We start from the raw sequence: 24,687 nt of genomic DNA, 5'->3' as shown, positions 1-24,687 counted from the left end.
TTAATATCGATTGCATATCCAAATTCATTTAATTTGCTCGTTTAACTGAATTAATTTGCTCATTTGATTTAATTAAGCAATCAAGATAACAAACTTTTCATATAAAAGAATGGAAATGGTTCACTGAATAACCCGCAGTTTCATAAGAGTTTACATTTAAAGCAGAAAATCAAATAACTAAACATACCAACGTACTCTTAACGCGATATAATAGCATTAATTAAATGCGGTTCTAATCGAGTGACCAAAGAAACACCCGCGTTAACAAAACCGATATACAGTATATTGCTGCTACTGTTGCAACTTGCAATATTATATCAGTCATAATATCACTCTCTCATATTAACACTGAATCCTCCTCATAATCATAATTATTTATAAATAATCATAATTATTTATTTCCTCGAGCGGGCCTCCCCCCCCCGCCCACTCCGCCTCCCGCCTTTTTCCCATCCGCTAACTCCTCGTCCCCAGCGGCCGCTTCGGACCTCGCCGCGGCGCATTGTGGGTAGCGGGGGGACAAGATGGCGGCGGGCGCCGCTGCCCTCAACTGGAGGCGGGTTTCTTCCTTCACGGGGCCGGTGCCCCGATCCCGGCACGGGCACCGCGCCGTGGCCATCCGAGAGCTGGTCATCATCTTCGGCGGAGGCAACGAAGGCATTGCCGACGAGCTGCACGTGTACAACACCGGTACGGGGTGTGCGGGAAGCGGGGGGAGTGAGTGAGAGAGAGAGACTGAGGGAAAAGCAGGCGGGCGGGCGGGCGGGCGAGTGGTTGTTTCAGGTATCCGGACTCGCGAGGCACCTGGCGCCGCTTTCGTGAGGGCGGCCGTCGCCCCGAAGAGGGCTCGTGTGGGGTGTGTCTTGTCTGAGAGGATTTGCCCCAGAGGAGAGCGCGGCGGCATCTTAGCGGCGGGGCAGAGAGAGCCTCTCGCCCCAACAAGCCTTTCCTGCCGCCCCGAAAGCTTAAGCCGCCACCACGACGACGGCAAGGGCGACATCTTCCTGGCCCAGGTGCTGCCGGTGCCTGCCGTGTAGCGCCCCCCCCCCGTGGCATTTGCAGCCCCGCCGCGCTCAAGGGCATCCCCGTGGATGGTCCCCAGAAGGAAAAGGAGCAAGGCTGAGGCGGCTTGATTCGGGGCAACCCTGGCTGTTCTCCTGTTTTGTTTCGTCTCTTTCATGTTCAGTTTGAGAGGCCGTTGGGGGAGCGCTGGTCGGCCGTTGGGAGGGCGGGGTAGAAATCAAAATAAATGTGAGGCATCCTTTGTTCGCCCTCTCGGATGCAGCAGGAGCTGAGCTTTTCAGCTTTGGGAAAGTGTCGCCGGGGCTGGATGAAGAGAGAGGAAGATGGATGAAGAGAGAGGCTGGGTGTATGTTTCTATGACTTTACCTGACTTGCCTGTGTTGTGTTAGGTGGAAGGACATTTGTTAATAAGGGAGTTGCTGACAAAGGAAATCGAGGGCGTGCTTCTTTTTAACTTTTCCTCCTTTGCCAGCTTTGCCCTTTTAATATACCGTCCTACCACCAGGGATGGAGTTATTTCTGTCCTATAGCTTAGTGTGCGGTCGGGGCAGTGCTGATCAGATGTCAGATCATCATAGTGGGAAGGTTTACGGTGGTTGAAGGTTTACCTGGCGTGCTCTGGTCCATGGGGTCACGAAGAGTTGGACACGAAAGGTGTGTGAGAGAAAGGGTTTTTGTAAGGCTGCAGATGAGAAAGGATAGGTGAGGTAGGTGCAAAGAGAATAATATATGGCTGAATACAGTGTTGAGAAGTGGAATAATATAAAAAAGCATGATGGAGCCCTGCCAAATGTTTCCAAACAGTTAGCATTCATTGCTAAGCTTGCTTTCAAAAGTGTGGGAGTTCTGCAAAACACTCCACTTTCATCGCCAAAGGGCCGTGTACTATTTCTGTAGGGCAGGCAAGCTGCCTTTTCAACAAAAACTGACCAGGTTTGTGGGGAGAGGGGACAAATAAAAATATTATATAAATGTACAGCAAGGCATTATAAAACAACGTGGATGTGGCAAAGTGTTGTATCTGAAAGGGGTATGTGCATGTATTTGAGGCTGCATTAGGAGCTTGTTATGTGGAGTCTGATGTGAGGATGAAGTTTGTGCACCCTGTGGAGATGGTGTGCATATATAGTAAGGTGTGGAAAGTTATGCTGTGGTGGTGTTTTTCAAACTGAGGAATGGGGTACCAAGCTTTCTGGATGTCTCCTTAGGCCAGTGAACAGGTGGAGGATAAAGCTACACAAAGTGTGGGTTGTGATGGTCCAGCTGTCTGTTTGGGGTATGTATTGGCTGGATATGAAGTGGATGCTTGTGCTGAGAGAGCAGAAAGGGGATTTTGCTGGAGTTGAATATATTAAAAAGTGAAAGGTTTGGAGTTGTCTGTCTATGAAAAAAGTGTGTGCTTAGGCACAAGTGAGGATACTGGACTTGAGTTAAGTTTGTTTTGTTTGTATTCATATTTGGCCCGAGATAATGTGATGTTTAAAATCTGCTGTGAGCTAACATCTGCAAATGAGCAGTGGCATCTTTTTTCCCTTATGGTGAAGATAATTGGCCTGTATATGAAAACTATGAATATTTAGGAAAAGGAAAGTGGAATCAGATGAGGCAGGAATAGGATGTTTTTCAGTTTTGTTATTGATTTAATGTAACTGACTATTTCCCCCTTCTCCTGATGCTCGAAATAGTGTTCAAAGCAGAAATACCTACAAGGAGGAGATAACATGAGGATAATGAGGTGCTCTTAAGATTTCTCCTAACCCTCTTTATCTGACTACAAACCTTTTTGTGATTTGTTTATCAGCCTGTATGTGTTTGGCCCAAGATAGCTGACTTAGGTAAGAAAATACATCTTACTGATTGGTATTCTTACTTTAAGTCTTCTAGATCTTCCGCTTTCTGAATTATCTTTTTTTCCCTTAGGTGGAAAGTAAGGAATATTCAGTTATGCTATCATTCAGACTTTCTAGACAAGGAAGAGTTAAACTTTTATTTGAAAATACAGAATCTAAAACACCCAGTTAAAGTGTTAAGTAATGTAGCATCAGTTCCCTTTGATAAACAGTGAAGCTTCTTAATTGTGATATTTAATATTTAAATCTACCTTTTGGTTTCTTGTTCAGAATAAAAATACTGTATCAAGCTTCAGACCTCAAGCTATCTACTCTATTTACAAAAATGTTATTTTCTGTGTGTTTTGATCTAGCTACAAACCAATGGTTTCTTCCTGCTGTTAGAGGAGATATCCCACCAGGCTGTGCAGCCCATGGTTTTGTCTGTGATGGTACCAGAATACTAGTATTTGGAGGAATGGTTGAATATGGAAGATATAGTAATGACCTATATGAATTACAGGTATGGTGTTGCCTAAGATCACTTCTCTAGTTGAGAAGAAACAAATGCAACCTGTTACATGTAACTAATACCAAGGTGGAATCTTCACACATATAAAAACAGTTCTGAAAATGCTTTTTAGAAAAAGCATTTTTAAAAATACATTGAATTTTCTGTAAGGCTTACCATCGCCATCTAGTGTCACTTTGTATATTGCACTTAAAACACACTTAAAATGTTTTATTTGCAGCTGTATAACTGAGTCCCAAGAGAATCATAGGGTAATTTATAGCATAATCCTATAAATGTTTGCTCAGTTCCATTGAGCAAAATGGGACTTAGTTCCATTGAAGTATAGGATTGCACTGCACCTATCTTATGCTTTTAGCAGGTACCTGTTTTGCCTATGCTAAAAACGGACACATAGTGCTTAAGAACATATTCTTGACAACTGGTACACGCTATATGATGCTCCCAATAGCAAGTCTCGATCTGGCACTTCATGTGAAGCAGCCATTGCCAAGTGTTTATCCTGCACCATTTACCTTGGAGTAAGTCTCATTCAACTCAATGGGACTTACCTCTAAGTAGAAATGTAAAGGATTATACTGTTAATTATTTAAAACATTTTTATAACAATAAGTAATCATAACAAAAGCAAAACCATGAAACGGTAAGTGATTTTCATGTAGTTTAACCTCCAGCGTATGTCTGGTAAACAAAAATTAGGTTTGTCTTGTCCTGAAGACATTGTTAAGTTGCTGTTAGGCAAGCACCTCTAGGGAAGATCCATAAGCTGGACACCACCACTGAGAAAGCCCCCGTTCACAATTCTACTGACGATAAAATAAGCAAAATCTTAGATCACTGGAAAAGGGAGCAGGCTTCTCCATTTGCTTATGTAGATCGGGAGAAATTGATAAAATGTATTAACTGGAGGTTATTCTGTCATGAATTTGTATACATATTTTACTTTGTTAATGAGTGAACTAGAATATCAAAATATGATGATTCCTCTGTTAAAGATAAGATAACCTTGGTAAGAAAGTTTTAAGTGGGAAAGGATTTTTGTCTCCATGTCTCTTTAACTGAAGAATTCTGCACAACCTGATCCGCTTGACAGCCTCTTCAGGAGACTCCAGGTGGAGGGGGATTGAGACTGTCCCTTTCCGCAAGCATTTTTTTGACCTCTAAGCCACTAAGTGTGACTTATGAGCAGATGTAAGTTAACATGCTCCTGTTCTGTTTTCAAGGCAAGTCGATGGCTGTGGAAAAAAATGAAACCTCAGCACCCATCAACAGGCTTGCCACCTTGCCCTCGCCTTGGCCACAGCTTTTCCCTGTACGGCAACAGGTGCTACTTATTTGGTGGGTTGGCAAATGAAAGTGAAGACACGAACAATAACATTCCCAGGTACGCTGATGAAACTGGAACAGAATGTTTGGAATTCTTTGTTTGGGACTTCTAATATTTGAACAGTTTAAAAGGAGAGAAACAGTTCTATAGCAATAGTGATTAGAATATAGCATACCTGAAGGATGTTAAAAGGGGAGTCTGTGCATTGAAGAGGAAGCTTAGCAACCACTTATTGAAATTTGAGCACCCTAACGTCTAGGACTTTGGATTATTAATGTATGTTTGCCATTCAAAAACAAAACAAAGAATGCTAGTTTGACAGTTAGTATTAAGAACTTTTTAAGTTGAAACTTTGTTACTGAAAAGTTTTATAAAAAAGAATGGTGTGATAGTGACTTTGGATGGTTGCATTAATCAAATAAAAACTTTGATGCTATAGAAACTCTTCAAACTGTAATCAGTATAATCTCAAGAAGTATTAGTTTCTCTTTAGTAGTTCTAAGTTGTAGCATCTTTGTATGTACTTCAGTTTGGAAGTTAGTTGGTTACAGGGTGGATAAAAATAAATGATTTTTTTTATTTAAATTGGATTTTTAAAATAAAATTTTTTGGAGGAAAAATAATAGTCTTCTATTTAAGTTACATTATAGTCCAAAAGCTATTCATCAGGAAATAAGGATTTGTTTTAAGTTTTTCATGTATGCTAAAACTCAGTCTAAGGTTTCCCCCCCCCCAAATGTTTAACCACATCAGTTAACAAACATGGATATATATGCTATAATGTTATTGTTTTAGTTAAATAAATTGTTTAAATGATCATTACGGAAATGATTATTTTTCTCCTTCCAATAATGTACAGCAGAAAAGTTGTCCAAATATAAATAGTTAACTTATTAAACCTCACCATAATTTCATAATTATCTGTCTATGTATTTATAATAGTATAATCAAATCAGTAATTTTTTATATAACTGTAAAAACTACTGAAAATTTATTATTCCAAAAATGAAAACTTCATATGGTTGTAAATATTAAGATTATACCAGTAAGAATGAGTCTTTCTGTAAAAAAATGATTTAAATCTAGCCTTACTGACTAGTGATTTAAATTGATTTGATTTAAATCAAATCCACCCTGGTTGGTTAGACTTATTTAAGGCAACCTAAATAAGAATAATACTTCAGGAAGGTAGATAGTGTTGTATCACATTCTGTGTCGGCCCACTGAAATCAATGGTCTTACATTAGTGATGACTAGCAATGCCATTGCTTTTAGTATATCTATACCGAGTTGGACGCAACCCACAGACTAGCTTTGGCAAGTCTACAGGAAAAGAGAATTCCAAAGTAATGTAATCCCTCTTTTGTTCTTTCTCAAATTTAGCCAGCTCTGCAAAAACACATGCAGTTTTGTTAGTGGGCAATGTTGTAAAACCGTATTGATAGGCTAGTTTCCTTGCAGTAGTTTCATAAAGAGGTCAGTGACCCTTTCGTTTGTTCTTTTTAATGTATCTAGATATTTAAATGATTTCTATGAACTGGAGCTACAGCATGGTTCAGGTGTCATGGGCTGGAGCATTCCAGTGACCAAAGGAGTGCTGCCTTCACCCCGAGAATCCCACACAGCTGTTATATACTGTAGAAAAGACTCGGGAAACCCAAAGATGTTTATTTTTGGAGGGATGTCTGGCTGTCGACTTAATGACCTTTGGGAGCTTGACATAGGTGAGTACAGTGAAGTTACAAGTGTGAAGTTTTGTTGTATTTTTACATGCTGAAAACTGATTTGTTGCGAAGGGTTTGCAACTTTAATTGCAGTGCTGGGAAGCAGCTGTGGGACTGTGACTGCCTTGACTTTGCCTTAGGGCTGTTTCACACAGTGCAGAGCAACACATCCAAGTTTGCTGTAATGTATATTCTGAACAAGGAGCTCTAGCTAGTCCTGGGTCTTTGTCGAGTCCATATGTGTGATACCATTTTCCCCCCAAACTGCAATTGACTGCATTGAAACTGAATATTTTAGGCAATAACTTATAAAAGGTGTGAAAAAACGCCCTTTTTAGCTCAATTTGTAGTATGTTCTGACACATTGCAGCAACGGAAGCTGCATTTGTTTGTCAAGAATGTGATAAAATATTCAGTGCTTATCTGGTAATGGAGAGTCCATGCAGTGCATTTTAAAATCCTTGTTCACGAACCTGTATAATTAAAAACGAAGTAGTTTTAATTGACGTTTTGATGGAGGTTGTAAATCTTTGTCCTAAAACTATTGCTGTCCTTGCAAAAACGGTGCTTGGAACCAGGTTCATTACTCCAGAATTGTAGGCAGAATCTGGATGGCACAGACATATCACCCCCAAGTGCGGTCCTCATATTTTGGAAAGATTTACATGAGCAGGAGGTCTATAAAAGTCAATAGAGCCTGTTCCTGTAGATCCTTTTTGAGAGGTGATGAGGCAGTGCAAAATTAACAATATTTTGTTTGTTTTGCTGTCACTCTCCATAAAAATTACTTGGGAGCAAGTGAGCACCAGCCCTGGAAAGTCTGTGGGAGATTACAGATTTCTGTAACACCTGAAATTGAGAGGAAATTTCATAATTTAAAATGTTATATTATCAAGTAGCTACAAATACTTTACTTGATATATCTACAATTCACATATTTTATAAATAACCTCTAGTACCTGCATTCATATATTCCAAAAGGCTTCTCTGATCTTTCTCAAAACTGTTTATGCTTAGCTTTTATACAGTGTTTCCTGAAATCTAAAAGATGAATGATGGTTTGTTGGGGTATAGTTCATAAATTTTCAAGAAAGTAAACCCTTCTGTATTCTTTTTGGTAATAACTGCTAATAACATTTTTGTTTAGACAAGTCTACCTAGACATATAGAATGTTGATGTATGTTTTTATCTGTTGTTACTCCATTCTGTTTTTTTTAAAAAAATATTTTAAATAGTTGCTTTTAAATGTTTTTACTGATAATTTTATTGTTTGATTCTCTTTGTAAAGTGCTTTGAGGTGTATACATTTTATGAAATAAATAAACAAAAATATTCTTTTTCTCTGTCCCCCTTCCGTTTTTCTTAATAGAAACAATGACTTGGTCGAAACCAGAAATTAAAGGGACTGTGCCACTTCCCCGTAGTCTCCATACAGCCAATGTAATAGGAAACAAGTATGTCTGTTGTTAAAAGCTCACCTATAGAAAGGTACACTTAGTAGGAGACTGTTACTGTAGTGTTTGTATTTAGGGATCCTGCCTGTGTCCTTCTCTGTGAAGTGCAAACTGTGAAGTGCTTTTTGAAAAGCTCTGCTACAGGCTGAAAGACTTAACTGTGGAAATTGAAACATATTGCTTGCATTTTGCTGAATGCCTGGAAACTTTTCACTGTTTTATTTGGGAACATTTAACTCTCTGCATTAAATTACCTGAAGTTAACATCTTTTGTGGGGGGATGGGGAAAGGCAACCCCTTCCATTAATAGTGAGAGCTGCAGTATTGTAGCTTAACAGAGAAGACTTGCCTTGAATTGAGCATAGTATAAGTGACTGCATTAAAAAATAATTCTGTGATGAATCACAATGTCACTAGAAAAAAATATCTTAAAACGTCAACGCTAATAAATGACATTTCTGGAAGCTGCTCTTTATTAGCTGAAATAAAAGTTTGAGATGTGTAGAAATTAAGGCCTGTTGTAGATAAGAACTTGATATGTTTGGTTGTTTCAGGGGCTATTAATGCAATTTTAACGCTGCCACAGCTGTATTTAGATATTTGATCCAATTCAGCATGGGAGATTGGGGTTGTGCCAGCTCCCTATCATGTGTAGGCCTGCCCTATCATGTGTAGGCCTCTAACTGCTTGAACCATATGATCTGCCACTTATGTATGCATGACATTCAAAATGTAAACATCAGAGCAGTCCAATAACAGAAAGGGTAGGATTCTGACTTTCCTACCACATCACTTACTATATGTTAGATTTTATATTTTCCTAGGGCTTCTGTTTAGAGCAAGACAGGGACATATGTCTCTAAACCAAAGTTCAAAAACCTGGTCTTCCAGATGTTGGACAGGACTCCAACTCCTATGATCCCTCCTATGATTAGCCATGCTGGCTGAGGTTGATGGGAGTTGGAACTTAGGAAGATCTGGAAGGCCATAGGTTTTCTACTACTGCAAATAAATCTTACTAGATTAATAAAAATCTAGCATAAGTAAACTGTGAGACGCTTATGCTTATGTCTCCTTTGATGGGCAGAATTGAGCATCTTTATAACACACACACACTCACACACTCACTCACACACTCACACTCATTTGTATGTTTCTATGCAAGGGATTGATTAGTTCTACATCCCTTTCATTTCAGTATTGCTACAGTTTCTCTCATGCCATTCACAGAGTCCCTGCATTTTGTCATGTTATATGAGTTCCTATTTCTCTGTCCCAGCTTCTGCCAACCTAGCAGTTCAAAAGCACACCAGTGCAAGTAGATACCACTGTGGCAGGAAGGTAAAAGGCATTTCCATGCTCTCTGGCACTCACCACGGTGCTCTGTTAATAATAATAATAATAATAATAAAAATAAAAAATATTTTTTTATTTATATCCCACCCTCCCCAGCCGAAGCCGAGCTCAGGGCAGCTAACAACAATAAAATAATACAACATTCTAAAATCATTTCATTAAAATTAATTCAACTCAAATTGATGGCAACCATTAGGCTAAAGTTCTGTGAAGATTGCCAAAGGAGGGAGTCAGGCTGTGCCCTGACCAAAGGCCTGGTGGAACAGCTCTGTCTTGCAGGCCCTGCGGAAAGATGTCAAGTCCCGCAGGGCCCTAGTCTCTTGTGACAGAGCGTTCCAGCAGATTGGAGCCACAATTGCACCAGAAGCAATTTAATCATGCTGGCCACATGACCTGGAAAGCTGTCTGTGGACAAATGCCAGGTACCTCGGCCTGAAAAGCGAGATGAGTGCTGCACCCCATAGTCACCTTTGACTGGATTTAACAGTCCAGGGGTCCTTTTACTTTACTTACTAATCCTATACCCCCCACTCCATTTTGCAACAGATAACCCAACAGATTGGTTAAAGGTACTTAATGGTTTTGTTATGTGGGACTGTATTTTGTGAAACATTCAAGTGCTTGATAATAGATAGCTACAAACAGCTCTTTACTTGTGGTTGCTTCTTGCGATATAAACATGTGGGAAGACAGTGTATGTAACTTCCAGCTATCTGCTGAGAGAAACGTTACCATATCTTTTCATTGCAGTACATTATTTCCATTTGTTAAACAGGATTGGCTTTCCAGTTTCCAAAACTCATTAAATGTACCCCAAAATGGTCAACCATGTGATAAATTATTGTCTGTAGCTACATGCTGTTCCTGAAACAGTTTTCAGATTGTGTTTTGTAAGAAGACGGATAATTTTGATAGTTAACAACTGCTATTTTAATTTTGAAAACTAATTATAGGGATCCTATGTTAACTATAGTTTTTTAATTATGTGTGGCATGGGGGAAGGAGGTGGCAGGGGAGTCAAGTTCTAATTAGTAAATGCAAAGGAAACACAGCTTTTTTGTTTAATTTTTTTTCTGAGAAATTAATATAGTGGTTGGAGGGAGTGTGCTTCTGAATACTGGTTATTGAAAACTGCAAGAGGGCAGAATGCTCTTGTGTTTGGGTTCTGCCTGAGGGCTTCCCATAGCCATCTGGTTGGCCACTGTGAACACAGGATGCTGGCCTAGGTGGATCACTTTTCTCATCAAGCAGGCTCTTATTATGTTCTTAATATAGAAAAAAAGCTTTAGAAAATAAATTAGCTTGTCTCTTCCCACAACACCCTTATATTTGCAGAATGTACATTTTTGGTGGATGGGTTCCACAGAGCACAGATGATAATGTGTCTTCTCAAGATGAATGGAAATGTACTGGCTCATTTTCTTACCTAAACTTAGGTTAGTATACTTTGCATTTGTTGTTAATTTACAGAGCAGTCCTCTATACCAAATATTCCGGGGGTGGGATACACTGCTGCAAATGGGCAGAGGGAGAGAGGAAAAGTGGTGGTCCTGGCCAGTTGAGTGCTGGCCGCTTATATGGCCCTTGAGGGGGGAAAAATCCTAGCTTTCAATAGTCCTTGAAGAAATGCTGCCCTTGACTTCAAAAAAGATTTCCCTCTGCTACACATGCTGAGCCAAAATGGGAAGGGGGGAAATGCACAACCAAAACATACAAGTGTGGAGGAAAAATGGCAAGCCATTGCAGCATCTTTGTAAATTTCACCAGTGCTCTTTAATTGGGGTGTAACAACAACCAGGGAACAAATTAGGAACACACTTGACATCAATGGCAGTGAAATTCCTTGTGCCATGGTTGGTGTTTGTGCCATTGCCAGGAATGTGGCTGTTGATTGATGGATATAGGATATGGCGCATGTGCTCCTTTTCCACAACACCACCGTGTTTCAGCAGTTTCACGGATGTAGCTTTGCTAGTAGAACAGTTCCATTTGCCAGTGTATCTTGTGGCACCATGCATAGTGGGGATTCTGCCATATCCTCTGTCTCCTCTGGCAATCAAGTAAATGTTCAGGTTTCAACAGGAAGAAGCAAAATATTTGAAGCTGGAATCAGTTTTAGACCAATGATTGCACTTCAGTCTATTTCTTTATAATAAATGATAGCCTACTTGGTTTTGTTATACACAACCAGCCAGGAACACAACATTTCTTCTACATCCCAGTCTCTATCCAATGAAAGATACATTTGATACAAACAAAAATCAGCCAAATAGATTCCTTGATCTAAGGCTGACAAGCTAAGATTCAAAATTTACAAAAAAGAAATTGACTAATTTGCATATTCTTAAAAAAAACTTATCTGCAGAGATTTGTCTTTGAATTTTTATATCTGCTCATATCCGTTTTATAGATTGCTAATTTTACGTGATGTTGTGCATCAGTAAAATAATTTAAGATTTAAAAAAATCCTATCTTTGGACACTGATTTTGATTGTCTGTTTTATTTACTTAGATACCACAGAATGGATAGGTCTGATAGGAGATTGCCAGGAAGACAAAAATAACCTGTTGCCAGGCCCAAGGGCTGGCCACTGTGGCGTCATAGTTGGCACTCGTCTGTATATATGGAGTGGCAGAGATGGATACAGAAAAGCTTGGAACAATCAGGTTTGCTGCAAGGATCTTTGGTATCTAGATACTGGTGAGTACCCGCTTAATGCTTTTCAGTAACATTACAGATGGTTGTTATAGCTTGTTTGAGTGTTACATGCATTTGGTTTTTCAAAACTTTCAAAAACACTGTTATTGTGCAACTGAAATTTGTAAGGATCATCCTTATTCTGGAAGTCCACATTTAGGATTGATTTAAACATAACATTATCAATTCTCCAACCCAGATTCTGTAAGGCTGGCTGTGACCAAAGGTTTCTTTTCTCACACAAGTAAATTGTAGGCAACCTGGTGGCTGTCTGTGGACTGGAGTGCTTGATAGGTGGTTAATTGCTTATTACTTGGGTAAGGAACCTGTGCCATTTGTTCTGCAATTTTCATTTGTGCATATACTTCCCAAAGGGAGGACCCAGCCCTAAGAAAGAAAGGTCTGTAGGCTGATAGACAAAGCCATGATGTGGCTAAAATCCTAATATCCCTGGATTTCTTCAGTTTGTTCAGTCCTACCAGTTTTAATGAGGCACATGCAATCTTAACAGTGTGTTTTATTGACAAAAAGACGGTTATGGTTGGGCTTACAGATAGAAACAGTTGCAGCATTATATTTCTTGGCTTTGCTTAATAACTTGTTGGGACATAGGCTTTTTTGGTATCATAGATAACTATTTTGTTGAGAAATCATAGCCTGTTCTAAAACACTGCATCCTATTGGTAACTGGAGCTCACTATTCTCCTTTAAGAGAAACCACCAGCACCATCACAAGTACAGCTGATCAGAGCTACTACTAATTCATTCCAAGTTAAATGGGATGAAGTTCCTACTGTTGAAGGTTATCTTCTTCAATTAAATTTGGTGATGCCATCACCTGTTACAGCTGAAATACCTATTAACATGGCATCCGAAGCTCCATCACCAAGCGTGCAAGGTAAGATAGTCCATCTTTAAAAATCATTTATAAATAATAGGTGCAATCTAGCTGCAAGGCTATTCTTTCAAAGGCATGAATTGTGTTAATTTTTGAAGCAATGTGAAAGTAAAGTCATTTCCCCCCGCTATAGCCCCAAATGCACTTCGTGGAGAGGATGGGGTAACTGATCACCATGTCACCCTTGCCTTGTCTTGTGTCATTTCATGTCAGAGCAGGAATCTGACTAATCCTGTTACTTCCATAGTTTCAGTCAGGTATGGGAGCAAGTAGAGAATGCTGATTCTTAATGTTCCTTATACCTTATAAATGTGAAGGAAGAGTCTGCACTATGTTTCCTTCAAAGGGGAAAAAAATCAAGGGTGGGGGAAAATAATACAATATCCTTTAGGCACTGAGCTGACGACTCCTGACTTACATTATATGTTTCACTTTCGAATATGTTGTTATGAGAAATGGAGGTTTTGATCGTAGAGGAAATTCTTGTCTTTCTGACATTGATGAGGACTGAAACTGTGTTTATGTGATAACCGAAATGGAATAATAGCCCTCAGAGCAGCTAAAAGCTTTATGTAAGATTCTGCTGTTGGTCATGCTTACATTTACATGAAAGATGGTTCTTTTCTCCAGCAAAGCCTAAAATTAATGAATATCATCCTTCCTTCAGGAATCAAGCTGGATCTTCACAGCCAAACTCTCAATAAAGTCCCAAACAACGTAAGTATTTACTTGTGAGGGCTATAAATAAGAATAATTACTCTTCCTTGCCTGGATGGACAATGGATGTGTGTGTGTGCATAGAAGCTAGCCTACTGTTTGCCACTGGCATCCCCAAAGGTTACCCAGAAGGGAATGTGTCCCTTGAGCTGGAAAAGGTTCCCTGTCCCTTCTTGGGAGTCTGCTAGGCCACATCATTTAACTTGTGCAGGGGCTGAAATGGAAGCAACATTGACTCAATGCACTGATTCATTACTACACAAATCAAAGAGCTGTCCTTCTAGTGTGGGGAGCAACAGAATGTTTGATAGAGTTCTCCCCGCACACTGCTGCTTCCAGCAGGTGAGGCACAGACTAATTGAAGTGTGCAGCAGAGATGCATAAATTGAGATTTCTGCCAAAGTTGCTCTTTCTGTCCAAGGAAGACTTTTGATTGTGTCTTAGATGCAATAAGTGAGATACATAGTATTGAAGGGCTCCCTTGGAATTGAGGGCTATGCTGTGAGAGCCTAGTGAAATATAATTATTATCAAATAATTGCTGTAACTGTTCTTCTATGTGTAGGTGCAAATTTCAATTTCAGAAACTAAAGTAAAGGGCCCGGAACCTGAAAATGCAGAGAAAAACCATTCCGCTTCCAAAGAGTCCAGCACCTCTTTATGTTTGCCTGCTAGCACTTTAGGTAAGAAGAACCTATGGGGCAGGTTATATTTTATTATTCATTTATTTCATTTATATGCCACCCAGTGATGGACCTCGGTGTCTCAAATTTCAGTGGCACCCTGTGCGACGCCAAAATCTGCCCTCCTGCCTCTTGCCTTCCATCGGATGTAATAGTGGTGGTACCTGCTGTGACGTCCCAGAAGCTCCACGCCTGGGGCCACTGTCTTGGTTGCGCTTCCTAAGAGCTGCTTCTGTACCACCTTTCAATATACATGGAAGCATACTGTATTGGCCCAAATATAAGCTGCACCTTTAAAATTGAAGGGGGGCAAAGAAAAAACGAAAAAATACCCGAATATAAGCTGCTCTCTTCCTTGCTGCTCCTGGCTGCGTACTGTGGGCGGGAAGGGGGGGGAGGAACTGTGCCGCGCTGCCAATGGCCTTTCCCCTTCCCCGCTCTCTCCCTTCCTGGCCTTGGAGGAGAGGATGGGGGAATATGAGCGGGGCAGGCGCCACTTTGCCACGCTTCTGGCGCTGTTTGCTGCATACCGCAAGGTCATGAATATAACCTGTACTTTAACTTTTCACGGTCAAAATTTGGGGGGAAAGTGCAGCTTATATTCAGGCCAATACTGTGAGATGCACTTGATGATATAAGCAGGACAAGAACACATGCTCAGTTTAATAAATGAAGGTCAACTAAAGTTGAGAGAAAATAGTCCTTATACAAGGGCAAATGCTCTTTTGGAGGATGCAGTTGGGTTTTCCATAGCTGTGAGAAGTAAAATAGCCTGTCAGTTCAGGCAATAAGAGACATTTCCACACACGGGAAGCAGGTTCAAAAACAAAAGTTTCTGTTTATCGCTCTATACTTTTGCTAGATAATATGAGAAAATGTCAGTGATCTTGATAGGAACTGAGTTATTAAAATCTGGCTGGAATAAATGGCTTTGACATGGTATGCAGTAGAGCTTGCTTATCTTGTCAGTTCCTGAACAGCATCTTTTCTCCCGAGAACTCCTGCCAGAGCTGTATTGCAAGTTCTTCTTGGTGTAATTTAAAAAACCAGCATTTTAAAAAAGGAGATAAACTGTAATATGTATCATTGGGCCCATGTGCAAGGCCTGCCAGGCATGGTCTTACTATTAGACAGAGTGAGGCAGCCATGCACTCAGTAATATATATTAATTCCAAACCATCATACCTGTTCCTTCCATTCTGCATAGTTAGATACTCTCTGTATAATTATATATACAGTGGTACCTCGGTTTAAGAACAGTCCTGTTTACGAACGATTCAGTTTACAAACTCCGCAAAACCAGAAGTACTGTACTGATTTGAGAACTTTACCTCGGTCTAAGAAGGGAATCCGGACGGAGGAAGGGCACTGGCAGCGGGAGTCCTCATTAGGGAAAGCACGTCTCGGTTTAAGAACGGTTTCGGTTTAAGAACGGACTTCCGGAACAGATTAAATTCGTAAACCGAGGTACCACTGTAGTTGCTATTGATACCGGGTAGTTTTACGGTTTCCTAAATTGAAAGTCATCATTAAGCTATGTGTGCATCACACAAAATAGGATTGAAGCTTTCTTTTTGAAATACATTTGAACAACAGCTGCTGAAAGCTTTATTTGATGAAGTGTTTTCCCTGAATTAATAATAGTTCTTAATATCATTTTTTCTAGTTAAAGAGATTGCTGTTCCCCCGACAAGTGTTGCTTCTGTTAGTCCAAATGATTCAGCTATACAATTGCCTGTAAGTACATGAAATTTTAAAATAAAGGATATTGCCAGTATCACACTGGCGTGTTGCACTTGTTCACATAAGCTGGACATCATGATTTTAAATATACAGCCCAACAGGATGCACACCACCATCCCTCCATTCCTGATTCAGCCCTCTGGAAGTGTCTTCTGCATAAACCCTACTGAAATGAAAAAGAGTTAAGCAACAGCAACAATTTTATTATTTATAAGGCAATTAAAACATAACATAAACAATAAAACCATATGAAAATCATTTTACAACCAATTCCAGCAATTACTGTAAGATATTTAGTATCTTCAATAGGTGGTTGCATGTGCAGTCAAAAATAACAGCCAATATTGCAAGGGGGGGGGGAGCAGCTGGGTAAATGAGGAAGTTTTTCACCTGTGTTGCAAACATGGAAGGTACATGCTGTAGGAAGGCTGTTCCATATGGTAGGTGCTACCACTGTAAAGTCCCTCTTCTTTTAAAAGATTGTGGTACCAGCAAGTGGGCCTCAGTCTGCTGATCTCAGTGTGCAAGTAGCTCTACAAGGGAGATGGTGTTCCCTTGGGTAGCATGGTCCCAAGTTGTTTAGGACTTATAAACTAACAGTAGAACCTTAAACCTGGCTTGATAGCAAATGGGTACTCAATGCAGTTTGTTCAAGACAGATGTTACATACACAATGAATGGTGCTCCCTTGAACTGCAGTTTCTGAACCAGTCTTAAAGGGCAACCCCAGTTATAGTGTATTGCAGTAATCCATTCTCAAGGTTACCAATACATGGATCACTGTAGACAAGCTATCCCTGTCCATTAATGGGTGTAGTTGGCAAACTAGCTGAAGTTGGTAACAAGTGGTAAATATCAGCAAGGACATTCCCTTGTTTGTGAAGTAGCTTAACAAATGATGGCTTCCAATTTTGAAAAATATATGCAAGGAAATGGGATTTTAAAAAATGTTTATAGTAGTCCAGCCAGCAGAATCCATGGAAGAGAGCAAATGAGTAATTTTTTACTAGCCATCAAAATTGAAAGTCAGAAGTGTTTTTAACTGAACACATGCTTTTATTCTAAAATCTCAAAAAATTATTTTGCATAACTCTTGGTCATTTCAGTGTCTTTCTAGAAACACTGCCCTCTGCAGATGATAGTGCAAGAATGCTGTCAGTAAACTGTAGCTGAACAAGGCAATTATGGAGTCAAGTCTTGCCCTGTAGGTCTGGAGAAATTCTGCTTTAGGCAACTCATGTAGCAGAAGAGCAACTTTTGGAGAGAAGGGGGCAGATGCAATTTCTTGTTGTGCAGACCATCCATACTCTAATGAAACTTGTTCTCCAAACCACAGAAAACTTCACCACCAAAGCAGAATGCAAGAAAACAAGAACGAAGGTGGTATGATGTTGGCATTTTTCAAAGCAACAGTGCTCTAGTGAACCAGTTCTATTTGTTGCAGGAAGAAAAGGCCATAATTTCCAGCAAGGTAACTGTTAATTTCTTTACCTACGTATTCTAACATATTCTAACATGACTTTCTCCCCTGTTTGAACATTTTTATTATTTTTCTTAGTGTCTAGTATTCATTTTGTTGGGAATTCCATGCCACCTTTTGTTGCAGACATGTGGATTGTTACATGTCACATGTCTGTTTACATTCCAGCACAGATTGCTGGCATGATTTATGTATAATAAATGCGTAGTTTAGTATTGTATCCACACCTCAAGCTTCATCTGTTGAGTAGTTTACACCTGCTGCTAATGTGTGCTCAAGTATGCACTGCAGCTTGAGTCACAGACGCATGTCGGAGCAGAGGTCGATGGATCTCCGGAGCAGCAAGGCTGAGAGGGGAGATGCTCCAGCTGGGGCCAAGCCAGCTGGCTTTTCACCCCCCGGCTCCAACACATTTATGTCTTTGTTTAATCTGCTTTTTGAGAACCATGCTCTACAAAGCAGCATGTAAGATACGTAAAATAAAAACGAAAACCTCAATATAATATAGAGTAAAATGTTGATTTCATAGGAATTTCAAAATCTGTTTCAATAGGCAGACTGAATATCCATTGGGTATCTAGTTGGATCAGTTTAGAGTCCCACACTCAATAAACTATCAGCCTAGATTTTGTATAGTTCAGTGTTTTTTTATTTCATATCTATTGCCCTGTGGCTTTTGCATTATTGCTGTTTTATTCTCGCAATTGTTACCTGTTTTCAAGTCCCATCCTCCTGCCCCCTAAGTTACTTTAAGATCCCCAACACCTAGGATCTCCTAGAAAGATTTGTCTGCAAGCACAGCCAAAGTTAAGCCCATTAGAATCTCACTTACCACAATGGGAAAGGTTTAAATATATGGTCAGTTGCTTCATTATTATTACTATTTTTAATATATTTTTTATTAAAGATTTCTTGGTTTACAGAAGTCTGTGCAATGTCTCTTTTTTCAAGTTACATTTTCTACAGGTTTCATTTGTTGACACATTAGTGTTACATTAGGAAGAAACGGGGGAAAGAGGTGGAGGGGGCCATGGTGGGTGGCGGTGGGGTCAGTTGCTTCATTGACATCAATGGGCTTTGTACGCACTCAGATTTGCCTGAACTGTGCTCCTTACATCTTTAATATTGCTAATGACTTCTTGTACAAGGAAGCTGAACCTAGCAGGCATTCAGGATTCACCATCTGCAAAGGAATAGCATGCTAGTTTCTTTAGATTATTTTAAGAAATATGGATCAAATTAATGTTTAATTTATATGTCTTTGTATGCTTTTTTAAAAACTTAGGTAGATAATTCAGATATTCCAAACAACAGTTTACTTAAGAAACAGGATCTTGCTCCAGGCACTTTATACAGGTTCAGGGTTGCGGCAATTAACGGCTGTGGCGTAGGGCCATTCAGTAAAGTCAGCGAATTTAAGACCTGTATCCCAGGATTTCCTGGAGCACCTTCCATTGTCAAAATTAGCAAGGTAAGAAATGATAGTCATGCGGATTTGTGTGTTTGTTCCATGCAAAGCTAAAAAGGCCACTCTTAGTCCTCACAGTTCTTGGTAAAAGTCAGTGATGGCAATATAAGGTACACTGAGCAAAGTAAGCAGACTTGAAATTGAAATTAGCAAAAGTCAGGGGAGGAAATCTGGCTCACAGAACTATACCTCAGAATGCATAAAATCTTAATCCAGTTTAGTATTGTGGCTGTCAGCATGAGCTGTGAGCAAGGAGTCTTCATTTAAATTTCAGGTCAGGCATATTAACTCGTTGGTTGGCCTTAGGCAAGATGCTGTGTCTCTGCCTCAGCCCCGTATCTGTATTGTGTAATATATTATTACATTTTTCCCAAACTTAGTGCCCTTCAGATCTTTTGGACTCCTGTTCCCTATCAGCCCCAGCCAGCTTAGCCATACTGGCTAGTGCTGATGGGAGTTGTAGTATAAAACATCTGGAGAGCACCAGGTTAAAGAAAAGAAGCTTGTATTATAATATAGCTCTACCATTGAGGATAACTAGAGAATTACTCAGGAAAATATATATGGAGCACTTTTTTGTGCATTACAAACACTAATTGCCCATTCTCCTAGGTTGGGGCAGTCGTAATTGCCTATCCAGGGTCAGAGTGCAGAATCAAAGCATGTGCTCTGTGTTTCCCCCTCACTACCTGATTTCACATACCTGAAATTAAAGGAAACAGCCCTGTTCACAAATGGCTGGGTACCCTAAAATCTCTCTTCTCCCAAATTAAACCTGAAATATAAATCTTATTCTGTATTGATTAACTAATGAAACTTTATATGCTAGTACCTACACAATGTGAAATTAATTTCCCGTTTCCCCTCAGAGTGCAGATTGTATTCACCTTTCATGGGAACCTCCAGTTTCGCCTTCAGGAAATATCTTGGAATATTCTGCCTACTTGGCTATAAGAACCACCCAGCTGAATGAAAATCCTCATCAGCTTATGTTCATGAAAATCTATTGTGGCCTTAAGACCTCATGTACAGTGACTGCTGCCCAACTTGCAAATGCCCACGTTGATCACACATCCAAACCTGCCATAGTTTTTAGGATTTCAGCCAAGAATGAAAGGGGATATGGACCGGCCACGCAAGTTCGATGGCTCCAAGGTAAAGGGGGTGATTTATTCAGACACCCTGACTTTTCAGGGTGTTTGTTTTTGGGGAACTTGTTCTTTAGTAATACATTTGTATAATTGTCAAGTCAAAATTAGCTACTGGCATATATTTTCTATTTGGAAATCATGAGACACTTCGTCCAAATGATTAGCTCAACATAGTCAGGCTGTTGTGGGTTGCGCAATATGGGTTGTGGGTTGCATCAGCGTTTCATTGGGCAGATGTGCAAAACAGAAGGGCCAAAAGCCACTTCTCTGACTTTATGCAGCCAACTCCCATCTCTTTGTAGGGACATCTGTTTATCAACAGTTCTGGTCGCCTTTCTTAAATTGAGTGTCTTGGCACTGGAAGAGATGCAGCCAATAGCTGCCAAAAGGATCAGAGTGTTGGAACACCACCTCTGTGAGGAAGGACTAAAGAGTTGGAAACTTGTTAGTTGAGAGGAAAGATCTCTATGGGGGGGACGTGATAAAAGATACATACAATCATGCATGGTGCAAAGATAGATAGATAGATAGATAGATAGATAGATAGATAGATAATTTACCCTCTTCCTGGGGAGAACATTCCACAACAGGGGAGCCACTGCAGAAAAAACTTAGAGATTGCTTATAGATGAGGATCTGGGGTTGTGGGAGAAAGGGAAAGAAAGCAAGCACTGGGCTAAATATGTATAAAAATATTTACCCACAGTTAACATAGCAGTGTGGTCTTCAGTAAAAATAAAAAAACGCCCCATGGAGTGATTTGAAGTGTGTACCCCGACAGAGAGAAATGAAATGTGGGGTGTCACTGTACCATTGCACGTAATGCTTTGGCCCCTAGAAGACTTTCACAGGGCTAGGAGATGGAAAACGAATCTCCTTTTCATGGGGATTCACTGTTTGTTATGATTGCAAGCTGGCATTTGCAGGGTAGTAATTCCAGACTTTAAGTTCAAGTATTCCTGATATTAAGTGGTTTATCTGTATCGGATTGAACATGGCTGTTCCGGATGCTGGAAATCTAAAGCAACTTTTTCCTCTTCCTTTGCAGAAACGAAAACATCAAGTTCAAAGTAGAAATGGCACATTGTGCTGCAAGTTGTGAAATAGCTGTTAGCTCTCATGGCGTTTTGTAACTCCGTCAGTTATTTCATTTGATATTGTCTTAACTTCACAGCATCAGCGTTGTGCAGTTTTGCAGAACTGCACCTGCAGTGGCTGCATTTTTCATACCACTTTATCTAGTAAGGTCACTTTAGAGTCCCACGCTCATAACTCAGAGGATTAGATACGCATCTAGATTTTTGGAGAGTCTTCCTTCCAATAGCTCCCAACACATAGATCCCCAGTTGCATTAGCTTCCAATGGATATAGAAGGGCTGTAGCTCAGTAGCAGAGCATTTGCTTGCATAAAAAAAGGACTCAAGTGCAGAGAGAATTGGAAAAGACTCCTCTCTGGAGAGCCCTGTCAGTCAGTGTAGACATTATTGAGCTAGATAGACTCATGGTCAGACTCAGGATAAAGCAGCTTCCTGTGTTCCTAGACGTAGATGCTCAGTTTTATTTTAAAATTTGCAGAATTTAAAAAGCTAGTTTGTGATTTGGCACGGGAGGCATTTTCAAAGAGAAGCCCATCTGAAAGAATAACACACAAACTTGTGTTGAATTCCCTTTGAACTATTTTTAGGGCAAACCTACGGTGCTTCCAGGTGGGGAATTACTACTGTAAATGGGCTATTCAGATAACACAAACGGATTATTGGCAATGGATTTTTGTAATTCATTGGATTTTCCTTGAAAAGGGGGAAATCAAGGTTTAAAGGGGGGAGATATGGGCAAGCACTTGGATGCCTACAACATTGTGTGGACACTGCAAACAACAACAACAACAACTTGCATGCATGAGAATCCCACAATAAATACTTGTCTGGAAGCATAACCCCCAGAGAAGCTTAACATACAGTTTGGGGGTTTATTTGGGGAGCAGCTGAAAGAAATGCTTCCCCAAACTGGTTATTTGCACATCCTTGTGGATTGGAGTCCATAGAACTATTACAGAACATGTTCAAAGATGGCAGTAAATATATCACATTAGAGATGCTGAAAGTAAAGTATATGGTTTGCAAACATAACAGCAATTGCCTTTATATGTTTAATGCTGATAGATTGAATCAAAATTTACCAGTTAAGCTTTTTCAGATGAATGTGAATTGTCTCCCTTTTTCCCCTATACCACTTTAGTAACACAGGGGTTGTTGCAAATACACTGCTTTCTTTCACGACCTTTGTATAGGCACCCATACCAGAAAATAAAAAAGCATAGGAAGGTTTTATGTGTTTAAATAAAATAAATATCCGTAAGTCTGGCAGGGTATGCTGAGATTCTCCGTAATTTGTGGAGAATGAGTGGAGTGAGTTTGTCAGTTTGAAAATCAAGCATGCATTTCCTTCTTCCCATGTATTCAAATTTACTGATGCAAACGACAACCAGTACTATTTTTCTAGAAAAAGAGGTGCCAGAATTCACCATGAACACCTCCCTTGTTCTCTTATAATGGCAGTGGCACCCATTGGAGAGGTGCTGTAACTGAGTTCCTGGTGAAAAAAAGCCCTCTTATGGGAGAAGTCTCTGAAGAGCTCAGCATTGGTCTCAGCGCTGAGGCAGCAGATCTTGTGCTCTGTTCCCCTGGCATTCTTCCGTCCAAGCAAGAATTAAAAGAATTCTTCCACCTAAGCTGATGGCTAGCTGAGGGATGAGTGGACATCTTTTTCAAGGATGGGCTGCTTTCAGCTGCCATTTCAGGCTGGACCTGTTACGCTCACTTCAATGCCTTTTAAGACTCTGTGTGTATTACATGGCTTGTACTTTACAACAGAGACATGGTGAAAAGATGCCAGAGGGCAAAGGCAAGTCTTCCAAAGAACTGACCAATTGGTTAGACAAAGCGACATCACATAATCAAGTCAGCCCTGAAGACTCACAAGCGAATGCAAAAGATATAGGAGCAGGAGTTGCTCACTCCCCATCTTGATCTTCATGCAGATCTGTTCTCCTTTGGCTTATATTCCATATTCATCATGTTATCTTAGTGCTAGGCAAGTTATTTCAGTTTACAGTAACTTAAAATGTATAGAATATTTTAATATATTCATTTTTGTAAAGATTTTTCTAGTGTTTGTAAACACATTCTAATCTTGGAAACTATCCCCTGATGATATGCAAATTGCTCAACTGGTCAAATCTGTTATGAAAAACAAACTTAGTGTAAATGCACTACTCTTAGTTTCTCGTGGGCATGGGAACGTTAAATCTGTAGATATTTTGAATGTTTACAAGAGTCTTTACATGTTAAAGTCCTCCATGATGTATGCTTCATTTTTTTTAAAAAAAGAAAACTGTATGCTTTGTTGTGGCATATTCATGCTATTTTGCACTAATAAGAATTTAACTTTGTAACATTTTTGTGTTGTTTCCAGAAAATTTCTGTAGTGGTCTAAAGTTAAAGCAAATTTGCACATATTTGCATGCTTCTGTGGTGTACATTTTTCTTTTCCCATTAATTTTCTCTCTTGCCTTAGTTTTTATATCCTAATAGTGTTGTTTAATATACTTTTACCTTGATCATCTTATCACTAATGTGCCAGCCGCTTCAGGCTCCTTCACTTTTTTCCTACAAGGGAGTAGAGAAAAAACAGCATGTGCACTGCAAAAAAAGACACCAGGACAATGTTCATCTATGGCAGAGTACATGGCTATGCATATTCACCCTACACCTTTGTAGCAAAAATGTTGTGCGTGAAGCGATCCTTAATAGGAATGTTAATCTGTTCCTAAACACACAAGTGTACTAAATAGAGGCAGTTGGATGCCGTTTTATACATAAATAGTTATTTACCAAATTATAGAGTAAAATAGCTGAAATATGCCAGTATGCTTAGTCAGCCTTCACCAGCCTGGTGCCTCCACAGCTGTGCAGCGTCTGATGGGAGTTGTAGTCCAAAACATTTGGAAGTCACCAAGTTGTCAAAGGTTGCACTAGGTGAATATAGCGTAAGGCACAATCCAACAGGGACATGGCTTTGTGAACAGCTGTGCTATTTATATTCATTTGGATGGGCCCTGTGCAGGTTCCTATGGATTGCATCCTTTGGCATTTAAATAAGATTATTTTGTTTTGAAACCTGGCTAAATGCAAATGTGCAATAAAGTGAAAATTTTGCACTTCCAATTTTTTTCTATCAATGCCTAATAAATTAAAGATGGGAAGTACTCGATCTACAAGATCAGTTTTAAAGTGGATAGGGTAACGCTAGTGGTTTGCAATCATTCCTTGTTCACTCTAACAGGACTTCTTTGAGGAAGGCTGCTAGTAGTCCATTTTGAAATGGGGAAACTGAAGGTGAGAGAATGTGACTTGCCCAAAGTCCGTGCAAAACCCAACTCATCTAGCTTCATTCCTAGCGACGACTAACACGGTAAGGAAAAGAGACTTGGTCAAACGACCACCAAGAGATTCAGTACATCAGAACTTGTGGCCTTTCCTTTAACAGTAGAATACTATCTTCACAGTAGATATGTTGGCACAGTGTAAGTACTGCAGCACGAT

General features: G+C 39.9%; 1 protein-coding gene across 2 annotated transcripts; it reads left to right on the top strand.

Moving 5' to 3' along the window:
* The first annotated feature begins 480 nt into the window (after positions 1-480).
* Positions 481-21,506, top strand: HCFC2 (host cell factor C2). 2 transcript variants are annotated; one of them, XM_053406348.1, is made up of 15 exons: positions 481-690; positions 3,227-3,375; positions 4,608-4,768; positions 6,227-6,435; positions 7,806-7,890; positions 10,582-10,682; positions 11,759-11,947; positions 12,657-12,842; positions 13,510-13,559; positions 14,124-14,241; positions 15,908-15,978; positions 17,321-17,455; positions 18,750-18,935; positions 19,802-20,087; positions 21,132-21,506. In XM_053406348.1, the coding sequence occupies exons 1-15, from the start codon at positions 525-527 to the stop codon at positions 21,155-21,157; spliced, it is 2,118 nt and encodes a 705-aa protein (XP_053262323.1). In that variant the 5' UTR covers positions 481-524; the 3' UTR covers positions 21,158-21,506. The 2 variants fall into 2 exon arrangements, with proteins under 2 accessions (XP_053262323.1, XP_053262325.1); XM_053406350.1 differs by lacking the exon at positions 481-690 and adding an exon at positions 784-1,369.
* The last annotated feature ends 3,181 nt before the right edge of the window (positions 21,507-24,687 follow it).

The sequence above is a fragment of the Podarcis raffonei genome, chromosome 10 (genome assembly GCF_027172205.1).
Source record: "Podarcis raffonei isolate rPodRaf1 chromosome 10, rPodRaf1.pri, whole genome shotgun sequence".
Taxonomy (NCBI): Eukaryota; Metazoa; Chordata; class Lepidosauria; order Squamata; family Lacertidae; genus Podarcis; species Podarcis raffonei.
The sequence above is the reverse complement of the archived record's forward strand: the minus strand, read 5'-3'. Positions and strand labels throughout refer to the sequence as shown.